At 49.3% G+C, this 17,523-nt stretch overlaps 2 protein-coding genes across 2 annotated transcripts in view; one reads left to right on the forward strand and one right to left on the reverse strand.

Annotated features, from left to right (window-relative positions):
- Vdac2 (voltage dependent anion channel 2) overlaps nt 1-1,067 on the forward strand; it is a 14,166-nt gene extending 13,099 nt beyond the window's left edge. The window contains exon 8 of the mRNA XM_021203329.2: nt 512-1,067. Within this exon, the coding sequence (XP_021058988.1) occupies nt 512-603 (92 nt within the window). The 3' untranslated portion in view covers nt 604-1,067. The remainder of the gene's footprint in view (nt 1-511) is intronic.
- Nucleotides 1,068-2,630: 1,563 nt separating this feature from the next.
- Comtd1 (catechol-O-methyltransferase domain containing 1) lies at nt 2,631-4,402 on the reverse strand. Its single transcript, XM_021203918.2, has 7 exons — nt 4,235-4,402; nt 3,997-4,124; nt 3,666-3,771; nt 3,458-3,576; nt 3,329-3,383; nt 3,052-3,185; nt 2,631-2,877 (listed from the first exon to the last, which is right to left on the reverse strand). Exons 1-7 carry the CDS (start codon nt 4,326-4,328, stop codon nt 2,725-2,727), a joined length of 789 nt encoding a protein of 262 aa, XP_021059577.1. The 5' UTR covers nt 4,329-4,402; the 3' UTR covers nt 2,631-2,724.
- Between the last annotated feature and the right edge of the window lie 13,121 nt (nt 4,403-17,523).

Raw genomic sequence — 17,523 nt, forward strand, 5'->3', positions numbered from 1 at the left:
CCAACTTTCCTAATGGGGCACCTGCTTCCCCACCAACTTTCCTAATGGGGCACCTGCTTCCCCACCAACTTTCCTAATGGGGCACCTGCTTCCCCCACCTAAATTTTATCTAGACTTTAAAAACCTAACGAAAAGTGAAAGTAAACACTGAAGGGGCCAGTTCCCGGTGTACTATCTCAGATGAGCACTAACTTACCTACTGTGTGCTTTCCCACCTGTCCCTGGGTGCCTCTTCTAGGCTTCAGTTGTGAGCTGGTCTCCAGTGTTAATTTAGTGTGGGTAGTCCAGCGAAGATGGTTTTAGAACATGGCTTTTAGGACATCTTGAACTTGTTGTTTATTACTAACCTTTCTGGGCCCTCGGATTATGTTCACCATCAGAGTTTTGAGCATCACTGTTGATCCGGGTGCTCTCTCGCTGGCTTCAGGGTGGAGGGTGGAGGCTGCACGCTGAGGAAGGGGCCTGCGGGGCGGAGTGCTCTCGGGATCGTCATGGTTTGCTTTGTTTACAGGTGTGAAGCTTACACTCTCCGCCCTGGTAGACGGGAAGAGCTTTAATGCTGGAGGCCACAAGCTCGGGCTCGCCCTGGAGTTGGAGGCTTAGAGAGACCTCTGGGAACAACTGTCAGAAGATTTGGCCTTAATATATTTCCATGCGACCAGCAGGCTCCCCCTTCCCCCCCAGAAGGTGATCACATCAAAGGATGATTAAGCAAGAGCTGTATTTTAAATATTTAGACAGTCACCTATTGGCTGGTTCCTCGTTGGATGGTTATAGTTGGCAGTGCTGCCGTGGTGCGGCCTCCTATACATTATTTAAATGTATTTAACTGTTAAATGTGCTACCCACCGATGATGAAATAGACGTTTATGAAAACCGTGCCATGGTGTGCATGTTTGTTTTATGTTCCTTTTAACATTGACTATTGTACTGAATGAGATGGATCAGTGGATGTTTTAAGATGAGGTAAAAGATTTTTTTTTTTTTGTTATATTCACCCATCATTAGAATTACTTTGGTAACCCCAAACATGACAAATTATGAATAAAACAAGTGTACATAACTAATGGCTCACGTATGTGCAGTTACAGATTGCCAGCCTAGGGTCTAATCTTGGTAAATACTTTTTTTCTGGTGAGCATTTTGCTCTTTACCTAAACCTGTGCAACCAAATTTCTTGTGTCCCTAGCATAATCCATGAGGTCGTTGAGACTACAATAAAATACAAGGATACATACTTTAATACTCTGCAGTTTCTAAGTTTGTGCAAAGTTAGAGTGAATCACTGTTAACCCATGGATGATGAAGGGAAATGCAGCGGTGGGGCTGAGTGGCTAAATAGGCATTCATCCCCTTCCTTCTGAGCCATGCTACAGAAAGTGGAGTCTGGGCAGATGGAAGCAACAGGCCAAGAGAGGAGGAAGTGGGTACCATTCTCTTCTATAGACAGCGTTGAAAGGCTGAGCTGAGGTCTGGGCCTGGCAGCCCCCTTAGCCATCACCTGAGTGATGTGCATTACCTAGTGATTCTGGTTGGAAAAGTAGGACTGTGCCAGCTTCCCTGGGGGAGGCGGGTGTGTCACAGGTGAGAGGTGAGTGTCACCTTTGAGATGTAGTTTAAACTTGAGAGGACAGCTAAGAAAATGAATACTTTGGGACTTACCCAATAGAAATGGTGCATGTCGCTGCCCTGTGACCCTCAGCTAACAAGTGTTCATGCTGGTTCTGCTCTGGGCAAGTGGACTCAGGTGGGCTACCAGTGCATCAAAGGCACTTCAAAATGGATTGGACCAGGTTCCCTGTGTGCACCTCAGTGTGTACTTGTGACTTGTGAAGAAGGGGTAGGGCACAGCTAGTTCCCAGAGGGTTGGTGGCATGTGGCAGGGACCATGGGGGCTTGGACAGACTCAGTTGTGGGCTCATGCATCTGTACTTAGAGCAGCAGCTGCTAGGTGTGCTTCACCTGGGCCTTACCCCAGAGTTGGCAAACCTGTGCTGTCCCAGAAACTGTCCTTTCTGTCTCAGTACAAAGAACTTTACCCTTCCAGAGCAGCAAAGCACCAGGCCCCAGGTCAATAAAGGTTGGCTCCTTATAGTGTCCCCCAAAATGACAGCACTGCAAAAGCTTCGAGTTCTTGGGGTTTCTTGAATGAGGTTGGCTTCCTACTCTGTCTGTTTTACCCCTTGGCCATCAGTCTCCTCCCTTAGGACATAAGGGGGTTAGGGAGCAGATAGAAAGGCCAGCCAACCTTAGGTCCTCTGGTCTGGGCTTCCACTCCTGGCAGGTTAGGCTGGGGAGACTACAGCCCTGTGAAAACTGCCAGCAGACCTGCCCTAGCTATAAAAGTCCCCATGACTAGATTGGTTGCCTACCAAGCCCCTGTCTCGACAAGGTGTGGTCTCTGTGGCATGTGGCTGGGAGGCCAGAGACATACGATCCTCCCTTATATCCAAGCCTGTTGGAACACTACTCAGTGCGCACAGCTGGGACAATTAATTAAAACTATGCGGTCAGATAAGGCCACAAGCCTTGGTGCCAGGGAGACCACTTTAATGGAAAAGCTGCCTGTGTTCCTGCATGGAGGGAACTCTCCACCAAGGGATCGCTGGAAGTGGATGCTCAGAAGGTCGCGTGTTCCAATACCTTTATTGTCAGGTTTAAAAGTCGGGTCACTGGCTGGGGTTCTTAGGTTCTCATACTCAAGCCCTAAGCTTCGTGTTAACCCTAGATCTTAAAGGCCAAGGAGAGGCCATCATCCAGGGGCAGGAGACTGATGTAGACCCTGGCGTCCCTCAGGATGCGTTCGTTCAGGTTCCGCACACATTCAACAGTCTTGTTCCTGGGCTGAGGCTGCAGCACCTCTCCGCGCCACAGGACCTACAGATGGAGGGGCGGGGCCATCGGAAGTGGGAGGGGTAGCCGACCCAGGGCTTTAGCCGGGAGGGGTGGGGCCTATGATACTCTGGGCGGGGTTTGGGGCGGGGCTTGGGGGAGAGCTGAGCCGAGTGGGGACCCAGCCACAAGAAGGAGCAGTTTTGCCTTATTCCTTACTCTGAGTACGGCGAGCACGCCTCCGGGGCGTAGGAGCTGCAGACAGCGCTCGTAGTAGGCGGTACAGTTCTCTTTGTCCGCGTCCACCACCGCTATGTCGAAGGTTCCGGCCTCGCCCGCCGCCAGGAGCTCATCTTACAGGGACAGAGGGCAGGTGCAGCTGAGCTAGGGTCTCAGCGGGCCAGAAGCCCCTGCCCATAGCGGGCGACTCAGGGTCGCCAGTTTTGTTCCCCGGGGTTGGACAGTGCTGTCTGGCCCCTCCCGCGCCGGTGCTCACCCAATGTCTGCAGGGCGGGCTGCAGCCGAAGGTCGATCTTCTGCTCCACTTCTGCCTGCGGAACGAGGCCGGTCAGGCCGGCACGCCCCCGAGCCGGAGCCCGAACGGCCGCAGGTGTGGGGCTCTCACCTGCTTCCACAGGGGCCGTCCCAGCTTCGGGGGCTCTGCGTCAACCTCGCAGGTCACCACGCGGCCAGCCTCCGGAAGCGCCAAGGCTAGGGCCAGGGCCGAGTAGCCCGTGAAAGTACCTGTGGACCGGGACACTCGCAAGCTCAGTTCAGGGTGCAGGGCTGCCCTGTGACCCTGGTTTCCAGAGACCATGGCTGCGCGTTCCTACCCAGATCCAGAGCTTTCTTGGCCTTAATGAGCCGCGCCAGGTTGGCCAGAAGCTGGGCCTGTTCACAGGTCATCATGGAATCCCCCTGCGGCTGCTCCAGGGTCAGCTGTGTGTGGGGAGAGGGTGGTGCCATTCATGCCAGTCACTCCCCGGTCCCCCTCTCAGGTTTTGAATCATTCAGGGGATCGGTGGCGGGTGTGGCCTAGAGGGGACAGGTCTCAGGGAACCCGGAAGCCCTGAGAGGGGTTCTGCCTAGCTCAAGGTCACATAGCCATGTGAGGTCCACCACGCTGGAAGTGGGGAACCCGTTCTCGGTCCCAGTCCTACTGACCAGTCGCAGGCTCCGCAGCGCCGGGTGCTCCCTCATGGAGCGACTCAGCAGATACTGCCACAGGGGATTGTCCTCAGGTGGCAGCAGGCGCTCTGGCCGCCTGGACCCCCATGGAGGCCATCGTTTCCCTGCCGGGGAGAGGGTGCCGGGTCAGGGCCTGCAGTTCTGACCGGGTTCTCCGGCTCTGCTCCGCGCCCTCCTCCCATTCCCGGGACTGCAGCAGCCCAGCCCAGCTCACCCAGCAAGAGACCAGTAGCGAAGGCGGCGCCCAGCGCGGCCGAGCCCAGGGCCAGTGCGGCGGGGATAGATAGCCGAGGGACGGGCTGAGCCATGGTGCAGGTTAGCAGCGGCGGCGGCGATCACGTGTGCTGGAGTAGCGAGGATGGGACTGGGACCAGTAAGCCGACCGGGCTCCACCTCGTCCGGGCCCTGCCCACAGAGCCGCGGCCTCGGGCACCATCTGGTGACACATGACCGTATTGCAAGGTCGGGCTGAGTACATCTTGCCACCCGGTGGCTGCATGCGGAACTGCGTCGGGCCATGGAGTCATCTCCGCACCAGGGCTCTTGTGAGCATGGGGAGAGGGGATAAAGTGAGTGTGGCTAATGGAGGAGTCCAAAGAGACTCGGGGATGCTTGCTGGAGGGGTGCCCAAGTTAAAGGAACCAAGAACCTGGTTTGGAGTCACCTGGGTTCCAAGACAGTATCCTTAGTGGCTGGGATGTCGGGTGCAGCTTTTTTTTGTGCCGGTCTGTCTTTCCGATTCTGTTTCTTTTCTGTAAAGCAGGTATCACAGTCTTACGACGATAGGCACGGGATTCCTCGCACATAGTAGGTGCTCAATAGTGGTACTTGCTGTTATGTGGCTAGAGAGGGTTCCTTGGGAAGACATCTTGGCAGGCAGCAGCTGAGTTCCCCTTGCAGGGCTATCTGCTAGACTGCTGTTCCCTAGACATTTATTGAATACCTACTATATGCTGAACTCTGGTGGAAGCAAAAGACGGTGGTAGTTTATGACTTGGAAACAACTGGACAGGTACAACTGGAACGCAGCTCAAGTGTTACTGTCCCTATTTCTTTACAGTGAAATCCTTATTAGACCTCGCTCACAAGCGACTCTGCTGACCTGCCCTCAGGGACCTAGCAATTGCTTAAGGCATCACCTGCCCCGCCCCCCCAGATACTACAGGTATGTGCTACAGATAAAAAGAACCCCCCCACTCCAGTTCCTCCCTCTCCCCTTCCCCCCCCTCCCCCTGCTCCCCTGGCTTCGTTCCCATCTGTCTGTTTACATAGCCACTTGTCAGTCTCTACTCCTTCCTCAGGTCCTTCCTCTTCTCCCAGTAAACCCCCTTTATACCAGATCTGGTTGCATAGTGTAATTTCTCAGGGGGTGCACCTTGCCTCGGGCCACCAAGAATACCGTCTCGCAGAGTTATATTTCACAACACTCACTGCACACAACACCCGATGGAGTTCCGGTTGAAAACACCCGCACAGTGTGCCTCACACACAGGCCCAGTAGGCTATTGGTGCTGTTTTAAGAGCTGGAGTCCACAGGGCCTCAGAGGTGGTTGTCCTGGAAGTCTGTTTCTTAACGACGCGGGCCAGGCCCGGAGCCCCTCCGGAAGGAGGCAGACTGGTGCAGAATCAGTGAGTGATCCCTAGGCCTGGCCAACTGGAGCCAATGCTGCTAGAATCCCGGGCCTCCAATCACAATCAGGGTAGATTGGCTTCTTGACCTATCAGCATCTGTCCCGGGCGCAGCCAAACAGGGCGGGATCTCAGCTGCTTCTCTTAACTGCTCCTGGAACAGGTCCCTTAGACAAGCTTTCTTCTTGTTGACTCTCAATTTCTTGAGAGTCCTGAAAAGATCTCTGAGTTTGAGTCATGCTCTCCAGGTAAGGCCCGGAAAAAGGTGAGTGCTTTTAGGGCTGAGCACACAGCAGGCACTAAATGTGTGCTGGCCGGGCCACACTGCGGCCAGTGGTAACAACATGACAATTGGAAGCCTTTACTTAGCACCTACTGGGTGCCAGGTGCTCTACACCCAGCGTCCCTTGAAGCAGCGGTGTTGTATCCGTTTTCAAGAGAAGGAAAGTCCTGAATTGATCATCCCTCCAAAGCTCACTGCCTAGCGGCCTTGCCCTCCTAAATTTCCACAGTCTTTATCAGTACCTCCCTGGGATGCACACAGCGGGAAGAGGCAGCCTTGTCCCTCTTCAGCAGGCGTGTGGCATTGAGTCCCTGTCCTTAGCCGGAGCCCTCTGCCCCATATCTGGGGATCGGGGTGGTCTGCAAGTTCTCAGTGCATCCGACAGCCTTCCTCCCCCAACCTGGCTCCAGGCAGGATTGGTGGCGGTGGGGGAAGCGGGCGAGGAGGGAGCCGTGTCACCATATATCCCAGTCAGATTAAAAAACTAATTTGAAAAGATTAATGCCTTCCATTCCTGTTACGCTGGCTCTGATACCTCTGGGCCTGCGGCCGCTCTGCCTCCTGATTATTGAATTTTTATGGCCTGGTAATTAATTGCAGATTCCCTGTTTTGTTCTATTTCTTTTTCTCTGACATTTTAATTTCAACAGAAAGCACTGGTCTCTATGCAGATTCTCTCTGGAGACCCTAATGGTCTATAAAACAGAATGACTTATTCACGTGGCACCCACTTCAGCTGGCGAGCGATTGTTTGAAACCTTGCTGATCACGCAAAATTTAATTTTGCCACCTCCCTCTCCTTTTGGTCTTCATCTCGTCTCTTCCGATGCAGGGACAGTGCCTTTCGATCTGTTGCAGGGCCTTGTTGTAGGAGGCTGGGCCTGAAGTCAAGGCAGGGTTTGATCCCTTTCTTTGGCAATGGGTTCGGAACTGGGTGCATGCAGATAAATGGGCGTTTCTGGCCAAATTGGGTCCTAGCTGTTCAGACACAGGGCTGGGACAGACCCTTGTGCTTCTGCCCCAGTGCCTTCCAAATTCTACTTCTTTCAGCCCTGCTAACATCACGTGGGCTTGTCTTCTCCTTCAGAGCCAGCGCCCTACCCCGCCCCCCAGCCTCCCCCCCTCCCCCCCAGTAGCCTGGCTAGGACAGGGCACCAAGTGAAGGCAGAAGGTTCAATTGAACCGGAGGACTGGGAACTTGTGTCTCCAGGAGCCAGGCTGGTGAGACAAGTCAGGGGAGGGCGATAGGGTTCCATGGGGGCTGTGTCACTACAGTGCTCATGTTCCACCAGAGGACACAGGAGCCACTCAGTACTCACTGCGAGATAGAAAGATGGCCCAGTGTGGCCGGGGCTTCTGGGTCTTTGTTTAATTTTTACAAACATCTGAGTTTGTTGTTTTAAACCTTGTCAGTCAACCTATGCACAGCTTTGAACTGTGACTTATCCAGCTCACGGGGGCTACTACTCATTCCTTGTGCAAAGAGAAGTAGAATCCCTCAGGGCTGCCGGCTTCCGGTCCCTCTGCGGGGGTGGGGGGGGNGGGGGGGGCAGGAACCTTCTTCGTCCCCCTGGGCTCTCTGGGGCCCTTTCCATATTTGGTTAGTTTCCCTTTATCCTGGGCTGTGAAGACGTTTTTGGGTGGATTCCCAGGGCATCCTGCCCCTGTTTCTCAGTGAAATTTGCAGCTTGGCTTCACCATGTCTGGGCTGGGACTGCCAGACTCTGAAGGAAAAGTAACACCTCTTAATTTGAGGCTTTGGGAGGTCAGGCTGAGACTCTGGGGAACCCTAGTGGACTGAGGAGGTAGGTGGACCATAAAATGGGGTTCTAGGGTCCCTCAAATTGACTGGGGAGGAACCCAGCGACTGGGGCGCCTTCTGTGCTTGGATACTGGGCAGCTGGCACTGGCAACGCCCAAAGTGCTTCAGTTTCCTCCTCGTTTGAGAGGCCAGATAGGGAAGCAGTAACCCCAGGCCTACTAGCCTTGATCTTCTGTTCTTCCCACCTTAGACTCTCAAGTGTAGGAATTACAGGGTCCATCACCATGTTGCTTTCGCTAAGTTGGTTTTTCCCGTGTATTGTCACTGGCTGCCGTGGGTCTGGCGCTTCTTAGTTTTCTATTGCTGTATTATGAACGTCCACAAACTCAGTAGCTTAAAAATACCAGTGCACACACCTGAGTCTGTGAGGGAAGGAAGCCTTGTGAGGTCCATACTGTATACTCAGGATCTCCCAAGGTTCTCAGAGTGAGGGGGGCCTCTCGTACGCGTGGGAGTTGTCTGCACAACTAACGTCCTTCTTTTGAGAGTTATCCACCTTGAAGGCCAGTCATGGCGTCTTCTGGTGCCTCTGATTTCTCTGCCTTCCCCCTTTGCTTCCAGGGGCTCATGTGGAGTCTTCGTTATCTCCCCGTTTTCAGGAGAGCTGGCTAGGAACTTTAGCATCTTTTGCTGATTAAGGTAGTGATCCAAAGAGTGACAACGATGGTAGAAGCCTTGGGGTCAAAATTGTGCTTGGCACAAACCCCAGGCTTCCCCGAATGGTTATAAGGAGACCTCCCCTTGCCTCTTTCCTCCAATTAGCAGATTCAGTGTGCCAGGCAGGGTCTTCTGCTAACAAGCCACAGCGCCACCTTGTGGCAAACAGGAGGCTCTCCAAACAGCACGTGGAAGAGGCCCAGAGGCCCAGGCTGGGATGTCCCACCATAAGGCTGCTCTAATGAAAATCCAGCGCCTACCAAGCTCTCATAGCTTGGTGAGATTCCACCACAACCACCGAACAGTCACATTGCCCTTCTCCTGGATCAACACTTGACAGGTCTTCCACGTTTGCTGGTACAGTGCATCTGATTGGCTGAAGCCAGCTCCTGTGCCTGGAGGAGTTTCTGAGAAAAGTGTCTGTCGTCTTTTCTAGGAAGGAAGCCGCAGACAGAGGCCAGCATCATCTCAACGTGGAGAGATGAGCTGCGGGGAGGCTTCAGTGCTACTGCATCCCCAGGAAGTATTGCCCACTCAAAGTGTTCATCCCAAACCAGCCACACTAGGGGTGGCTGCAACTTCGCACCTGAATGAGCCAGTCTAGAAAGAGGAGCATGCACGCCCCCTGCTGGCAACTGCTCCGGCTACATAGACAGTTACGGTTTCTTTTTCCTTTTTCTTCTTCTGGTCCTGATCATCCCCCTCCACTCGGCTTCTCATCTGAGACAGGGTTTTACTGTGTAATCCAGGTTAGCCTTAAATTCACAGAGAGCAACCTGCTTCTGCTTCCTGAATACTAGGCTTAAAGCGAGTGCCACCACGCCCGGCAAGGGTCCTTGATATTTTTCTTTTTCCCTTGCTGAGAAAGCTGCTTCTGCCCTAGCTGGACCTGACAATATCCCTGGCAAGGCTTCTGAAGTGGAACTTCACAGCTTTACAGGGAATCCTGCCAGGTGTGTAAACAGGATAAAGCAGTTAATACTTAGTCTTACCGCGTCCCCACCACTCCTTAGGATTTCCTGTTGGCCCCTTTAATCCTCATACCGTTAGTCTACAGGGATGGGTATCATTTTAGCCCCATCTCATGGATGTGAGAGCAGAAGCACGGGGGGGGGGGGGTAAAGCAGCTTGCCCCACATTGCACAGCGTATAAGTAGTAGACTAAGGATTTGAACCCAGATCTTCTGGTTTCAGGACTTAACAATTTTTTAAGAACCACACTATCCTGCAGGAAATGCCTTCCTCATCACGTGGCATCTCTTTGGGGCAAGATAGCTGCTTGAGCTCCTGCTATTACACATTGTCTTCCTTAGATAATCCGGAAATAGGAAGGGACAAAATGGGACTCACTTCCTTCTTTTCATAAACAGAACAGCATTCTGAAGGGTCCCTATAGACCTCTACTCTCCCTCTTTTGACCACAGCCACATGGTCATACTTGTGCCAACGAATTGCTTTTATGTTTGTAATTATGACAAATCACTTGCAAAGTTAAAGGAAAGAATAGTTACTGGGAACATCTAGCATATATAAATTTTTATATACAAAGATACTGAAGACTCAGAGAGGCCAATAATTATCTGGAGGTCACACAGCTGGGAAAGGGTGGAGCTTAGATGTGCTGTTCTTGGGTGAGACAGGTATTGCCCCAGAGACATGCTCAGTGGAGTGCTCAGAGGGAACGACCTCTCATTAGACTTCCCGACCTCTAGGACCACCCAGGGTCAGATCTCCAGTGTCTCCCAGTCCCAGCCACCTCTCTGGCCCAGAACCAGTCTCGTGGTACCAGGCATGTCCAGCACCGACTCCATCCATCCCACTAATGCTCACATCAGCTGTGATCCCTGAATTTCTGCCGTGGACTTCTGAGCACTGAATAATTCAAGCCTATGTAAATGGGATAATGAATTTACTGACAAGCCAACGTGGTCGCAGTACTTGCGGTATAGAAGTACTGAGTCCCAGGCAGGCAGGCAGGCAGTCAGGCAGGCAGTCAGTCCTGTCCTAACATGGAAGTTGTTGCCCCAGCCCTGCCTAGGGAACAGGACCTGATGGAAAGCCCACTTCAGTCTCACTGGTTCGTCCTCCTGTTGTGGGGCGTGGTCAGGGGGAAGAGGGCTGGTGGGACTTTTAATGCGGAGTAGAACTGGATAGAACAGCAGACATGGGTGGGAACACCCAACCCCTCCCCCACATGCCCAAGTGCCATGGTTCTTTATGAGGTAAACCAGGTTGAGGCACTGTAGCCCTGTCGCTGTTCTGTGCTGGGAATTTTGGGGTGGCTGTGAGCCCCTGGGGAGGAGACCAGCTTACTTCCTCCTAACTTGTTCACCTGTTCCCAGCCGTAGGAGGTTCCTGCCGATGGCTTGCACAAGTCCCTCCCTGGAGCTAACCACCTGCACCTGGCTGGCAGGTAGGCAGGAAGGCATCTCCCCTCTCAACCCTGGCAGACATGACTGGAGAGGGGTGGGAATGGCTGAGGGGAGAGGTCTCTAGCTTGGAGGAGCCATGAGTTCTGTGAGGGGAGCTACTGTTAGTCCCTGGAGCCTGCTTGCCCTGCTCGCTTGCCCACCCCTCTTGTGTCCCTGGTTCCAGGCAGGGAGGCTCTGCTCTCTTAGAATGCTCCATGTTTCAAACCCACCACAATAGCTGGAATGGGACCTCTGGCTTAGGAGCTAAATGATCTAAGATAGCCTTGTTTACTATGGTCATTCATCTAGGACAGGGGTTGTAAATAGAACACAGGGTAGCGATGCCGAGAGACCCCAGGGTGTGTTAGAAAAGGCCTCCATGGGCACAGATACATGGGCTAAGAGATGCTCGGACAGCCCCAGCTGCTTCTGTTAGACATGTACATCGGGAGCCTCTGCAGTGCCTCCTCTCTCCCTCAAATGCCTGCAGAGCGTGGTGGAGCCAGAGGGGGAGGTGCCTATGAGTCCAGTAGCCTCCAGGTTGAACAAAACATGGTGTATTTGGGTCCATGGGTTTCCTCGGTCTCTCATGATGGGGGGAGACAGAAACTAGGTGGCTCAAAGTCCCCGGGACCAGTGCTTGAATCATATAGTCTTGGAAAGGAGTCCTGGGGAACAGTCTGCTAAGGGCCTCTCCTTCAGCTTGGACATTTCAGGCCATGCTTGGCACCTCTGGCTTGCAGCGTTCTTTCCATGTGGTGCCTTTACACTGGGCTTTCTTGTGTCTAGATTTCCCTTCCCTCACCAGTCATCTAACTTGGATTTTGGGGATAAGAGGGTGTCCTCATCTGGCCCGCCTCCTTTTAACTAATGACATTTACAATGACTTTATTTCGACCTAGGGTCACATTTTGAAGTCGTTTGTAAAACTTCAAGCTATCTCATTGTGGGACATGGTTTAATTTGTGACAACCCATCATTTGGAGCCACTTGCTATGTAGCCATGGTTGTTTAGAGCACTAGAATTATGGGATGGCTGGAGATGCAACTAAAACACCACTAAAAATGTAATGAGATGGAAAGTATTTTCCAGACCATCTCTCCAGGAGGCTACTGCATGTAGTTGGAATTACTGATTTATTAGGAAGCTTAGGGCTGCGACGGGGTCTAGACCTTCTCCCAGAGTATGAATGTTCCAGTAACAAAATGAATGAATAAAAACGGGCTGCCTCTATAACGCCTCCTGAGGTAGGAAATCAACTTGGGTTTTCCTTTGTGGGGACATCCCTTCCCTTCAAATAAATGTTGGCAACTTAAAGACAATCGGAGCTTTAGATGGTTCTGGCTTCATGTGCTTGTGTATGACATTTGTTTACCACATCAGACAGAATAAGACTGACTTTGAGTGCTGTGTCCTGATTAAGTTTCTGGCTTCCTTGGAGACTTTATACAACTTTGGCAGCAGAAATAGACTCTATCTTATTTTCTATCAAATCCCCAGTACAGTTCTTGGCACACAGTAGGTGCCTCATAGCTATCATCTCAGAGTATGAACACTGGAAAAAAAAAAAAAAAACCAAAGGTATTTTAAACATCTATATACTGACTAAGGATTTAAAGATCAATTAGCTTCAGAGGATGGAACAATGTTAGGGAATGTTTACAACTTTTATGATTAGAAGAGATTAGACTAAGGGCTGATTAATAATATCTATTGTAACAACAAAAAATAATATCTTTGAAACAAAAAAATTATATCTATGGTGCATGAGTATTTGTATAGATATGCACCATATGTGTGCAGTGCTTGCAGAGACCAGAAGAGGGTGCTGGCTCTCTGTTACTGGAGTTACAGAGTTGTGAACTGCCATGTGGGCTCTGGGAACTGAACCCAGGTCCTCTGCGGGAATAGCAAGTGCACTCAACCATTGAGCCATCTCTCCAACCTCAGAATAACTTTGAAGTTAAGCCAGGGATAGTGGTACAGGTCTTTCATTCCAGTTCTTGGGAGGCAGAGGCAAGAGGATCTCTGTGAGTTTGAGACTAGACTAGTCTACACATTGAGTTCTAGGCTAGCTAGGAGTAAACAGTGAGACCTTATGTACTGGCTAGTTTTGTGTCAACTTGACACAGGCTGGAGTTATCACAGAGAAAGGAGCTTCAGTTGGGGAAATGCTTCCACAAGATACAGCTGTATTTTCTTAATTAGTGATCAAGAGGGAGAGGCCCCTTGTGGGTGGGACCATCTCTCTGGGCTGGTAGTCTTGGATATAGTACTACTGGAAGATCCAGCAATACCTCTTCTAGGTATATACCCAGAAGATTTTCCTACTGGTAATAAGGACACATGCTCCACTATGTTCATAGCTGCCCTATTTATAATAGCCAGAAGCTGGAAAGAACCCAGATGTCCCTCAACAGAGGAATGGATACAGAAAATGTGGTACATTTACACAATGGAGTACTACTCAGCTATTAAAAACAATGAATTTATGAAATTCTTAGGCAAATGGATGGATCTGGAGGGCATCATCCTGAGTGAGGTAACCCAATCACAAAAGAACTCACTTGATATGCACTCACTGATAAGTGGATATTAGCCCAGAAACTAAGGAGGTTCTTTACAAACACGAAACTAGCTGGGTGTGGTGGTACAGGTTTGTAATCCCAGTACTCAAGAGGATGAGGCAGGAGGATTGGACATTTGAGGGTAGCTTGGGTTAAATAACAAGGTGGTCTCAAACAAACGAAAATTCAAAATGGAATTCCCACTTGATCTACCAACTGCACTCCTGGGCATATATACAAAGGAAATTAGTCATTATCCCCCCATGCGTGTGGTTTTTGTTGTTTTTGCAGTGCTATTTACAGTAGTCAAGACGAAGAGTCCACAAGGCTGCCAGTGGACGAATGGATTAGAAATGAGGTGTTTATGTACAATGGGAATTTTATTCCTCTATAAAAGCTAGTGAAAATTTGTCATTTGTGTAAAATATTTAGAACAAGACACTATGTTAAGTGAAATAAGTCAGACATAGAGATTTAAATAGTACATGTCTGTCCTAACTTATGGAGCCAAAACCATTGGTCCAGCTAGAGATAGGTACCAAACACAGGGACAAGGAGTTTCTAACGCTACCATAGCACAGCAGGGCAGTCACAGTTTATAATAGCTACGCACTTTAAAACACCAAAGACTTTGGATGTTCTCAACTCCAAATGATGATAATTAAATCTGGAAGCGTTATTACCCAGAATTGATTAATAAATAATGATGTCAATTTTTTTTTTAAATTCAATTCAGGGTTTTAACCACAGTAAAACTATCTTTAAAGAATAAACAGTTTAAGAGAATTGAAAACGTTTCTCTACATGAAGACATTCTTGAATGTTAACATTATTTACAATGGCTGAAATGACTCAAATGGCCTTTAGTTGCATGAGACCCTGGGTTTGATCATCAGCAATGGCAACAAAAGCCCATCTTCCAAGCTAGGGGGTGGGGGAAGCAGGCAGAGAGGGAAACCAACCAACCAACCAACTAACCAACCAACCAACCAACCAACCAACCAACTAACCAACCAACCAACTAACCAGCCCCAACTCCAATCAGTTGAAAAGAATGCAAGAAGAAAAGAAATTCTCAGAAAACAGAACACCCTCCCCACCAAACACCAAGATCAAATCACCAAACAGACTTGTGACCTCTAGAAATAAAAACAGACTGGCTACTCCCTTCCCCCAACCCCGGTCTGGAGAGATAACTCATTGGGTATGGTGTTTGGCACACTAGCTTGATCCCAAATTTGGGTCCCTAGGGGTGAGACTGGAGAGATGGCTCAGCAGTTAAGAGCACTGACTATTCTTCTAGAGGTCCTGAGTTCAATTCCTAGCAACCACATGGTGACTCACAGCTATCTGTAATGGGATCTGGTGTGTCTGAAGACAGCAATAGTGTACTTACATAAAACAAATAAATCTTTAAAAAATTAATAAATGTAAAAAGCTGAAACCACAAGTCTGGATTTAAAAAGATTCTGTGGTTTATCAGTTGAGTACTGATCACACAGAGGACCCAGGCTCAGTTCCCAGCACCCACATCAGGTAGTTCACAACCATCTACACCCCCAACTCTGTTTTCTTCTCTGGTCTGTATGTACCTGCATTCATGTGCATACATACACATACACACAGATCAGCCTTCTGCTCATGAGAATCAAATGGAGGACTAATGTAAATAAGTAAAACAGTGAAAACAAAATCAAGGAATCACTAAACCAAAAGAAAACTAATCTTGTCATGTTAATGTGGGGCAACATAGATGCAAAGACAAAATGCATCATTAGAGACTGTGAATATAGTGAAATTAGAATTTAGCAAGAGAAAATTACAGTTGTAAGGGTGTGGGCTTTCAGAAAGCCCACCTCCTGTGACATGCTTTTTCCAATAAGGCCACACCTCCTAATCCTTCCCAAATAGTGCCATTCCCTGAAAACTAAACATTCAAATATATATGGGCTTGTGAAGGTCACTCTGATTCAAATTACCACATTGTAGCAAAATACTGAGAGAAACAATTTGCTATAAAAATATCTCCTTTCTGACTTTTGTTGCAGGGTCTCACTATAAGCCTGGTCAAAACCAGCCAGAATTAACAATGCAACAGTTTGAACATTGGACTGCATTGAAATTTCCTCTGCTAGATTAATTAGGCCATTGCGGGCTGCTGAGATGGCTCAGCGGGTAAGAGCACCCGACTGCACTTCCGAAGGTCCTGAGTTCAAATCCCAGCAACCACATGGTGGCTCACAACCATCCGCAACAAGATATGACTCCCTCTTCTGGTGTGTCTGAAGACAGCTACAGTATACTTACATATAATAAATAAATAAATTTTTTAAAAAAAATTAGGCCATTGCACACTGGAGTAGACAGGATGAACACCTATCTACATGGCTTTCTTCTCTCCCCTGTTTACTCTCCCTGAGACTCCAACCTTTGAGATGTTCCAGGGACATTCAGAGAGGGAATCCTCCACTACAGGAGTTAATCCTGTCTGGAAACCTTCACAACCACTCCCGGAGGCCAGCCATACTAAGCTCCTATTTACTTCCCAAGCCGATAAAGTTAATAGATCAAGGTTAACTACCTCTTCAGATTCTGGTTGCAAATAGAGAAATCCTATATGCACGTTGTATTTTATGATATTCATCTTACACTTTTAAAATTTGATTATTCATTACTTTAATTACGTGTCTGTGTGGGTCTGTACATGTGACCTGCTTGGGCATCAGATTCCCTGGAGCTGGAGTCATAGGCAGTTGTGAACCACCCGGCATGGATTCTGGAATCAAACTTGGGTCCTCTGCAAGAGCAGTAATTGCTAATAACTGCTGAGCCATCTCTCCATTTTCTGTATCTTCACTTTATTGATATTGTCCTTAAAACCAGAAATTCAATTAAAATTATTTTGTTGCTCATTCTTTTGGATCCATAGCTGTTACTAAATTCCAAGATTATAAAAATTAATCTTAATTTTTTCTTCCTTCTTGCCTGCTGCCTGTCTTCCTTTCTTTTTCTTTCTTTATTCCATGCCCTTGTCTGTCTGTCTGTCTGTCCTCTGGGTCTCATGTAACACAGGTTGGGCTCAAACTCACTATTCAATGGAGGATGACCTTGAACTTGTGTCTACCTTCTGAGAGATGAGATTACAGGTGTGCATCACCCAGCTTATGTTGTGCTGGGGCCTGAAGCCAGGGCATCATGCATGCTAGAGAAGTGTTCTGCTGAGCTCAATACTCAGTTCCTTCTTGTTATTTCTCCCATTTGGAACAAAATCTTGCTATTTAGCTTAGCCTAGCCTCAAATCTGAACTCTTTCCCGCAAGTGCTAGCATTACAGGCATGGCCCAGCTATGTTTTTCTCTAAGAGTTTTGTGTTGAGATCTTTGATCCATCTTGAGCTAACCTTTATCTATCCATTGCTTTCTGTCAAGTGCCAACTCCGCTTTCTAGATTACTGTTGTTTCAGAGCAAGTCAGGGAATCCCTGTCAGTTCTCACACTTGGCTTCTTTTAAGGATTGTTTCCGCTGAACCAGGCTCTCAGCACAGGCATCTGAATTTTACAACCAGCCCGCCAACTACCGCAAAGAGCCCCTGATGGGACGGTACCACACTGGGTCTCCACTCCGGTCTTTGTTGAGTGAGTACGCCTTCAGCTAGCCGGTCACCATGGATGTTCAGAATGGTTTGGTGTGGCTGTCACTGGGACTGAAGGTATGCTAAGAGTCTAGATGGCTGAAATGGAAGCCCAAGGATTCCAGGCATGCCCAGTGGGTCTCCCGTGGGCTTCAGGACGATGCAGAAAGCCCAGGAGAGCTACCTATGTGGTTCAACACAGAGTCGTAAGCTTAGATAAAACATGGAAGTGAAGTATGTATGTATGTATGCATGTATGTATGTATGCATGTATCTCAATTGCATGATTCTCAAACATGAGCTCTGTAGAGGACATCATGTTGCCATGTTGTAAGGGTGGATATGCTTACAAGACCTTTCTAAGGTTCTTGTGTGACCTTAGCAAAATGGGTGGTGATCTTAGGTCGGGTGGCCACAGAGCAGATGTGAGACCAGGATTATATGAAAGCAGTTATGTGGTGGCAATGCAGAGTGGTGTTTGGCAGGGGCACTGGGTCTTGAGC

This window comes from Mus pahari, chromosome 8 (genome assembly GCF_900095145.1).
Source record: "Mus pahari chromosome 8, PAHARI_EIJ_v1.1, whole genome shotgun sequence".
Lineage (NCBI taxonomy): Eukaryota > Metazoa > Chordata > Mammalia > Rodentia > Muridae > Mus > Mus pahari.

Coding starts and splice junctions, on each gene's coding strand:
- Comtd1 (XM_021203918.2), bottom strand. CDS start 4,328: ATGGCTCAGCCCGTCCCTCGGCTATCTATCCCCGCCGCACTGGCCCTG. Junction 3,577..3,665: donor CAAGAAAGCTCTGGATCTGG/GTAGGAACGCGC, acceptor CCCGGTCCACAG/GTACTTTCACGGGCTACTCG. Junction 3,384..3,457: donor GACGGCCCCTGTGGAAGCAG/GTGAGAGCCCCA, acceptor CTCGTTCCGCAG/GCAGAAGTGGAGCAGAAGAT.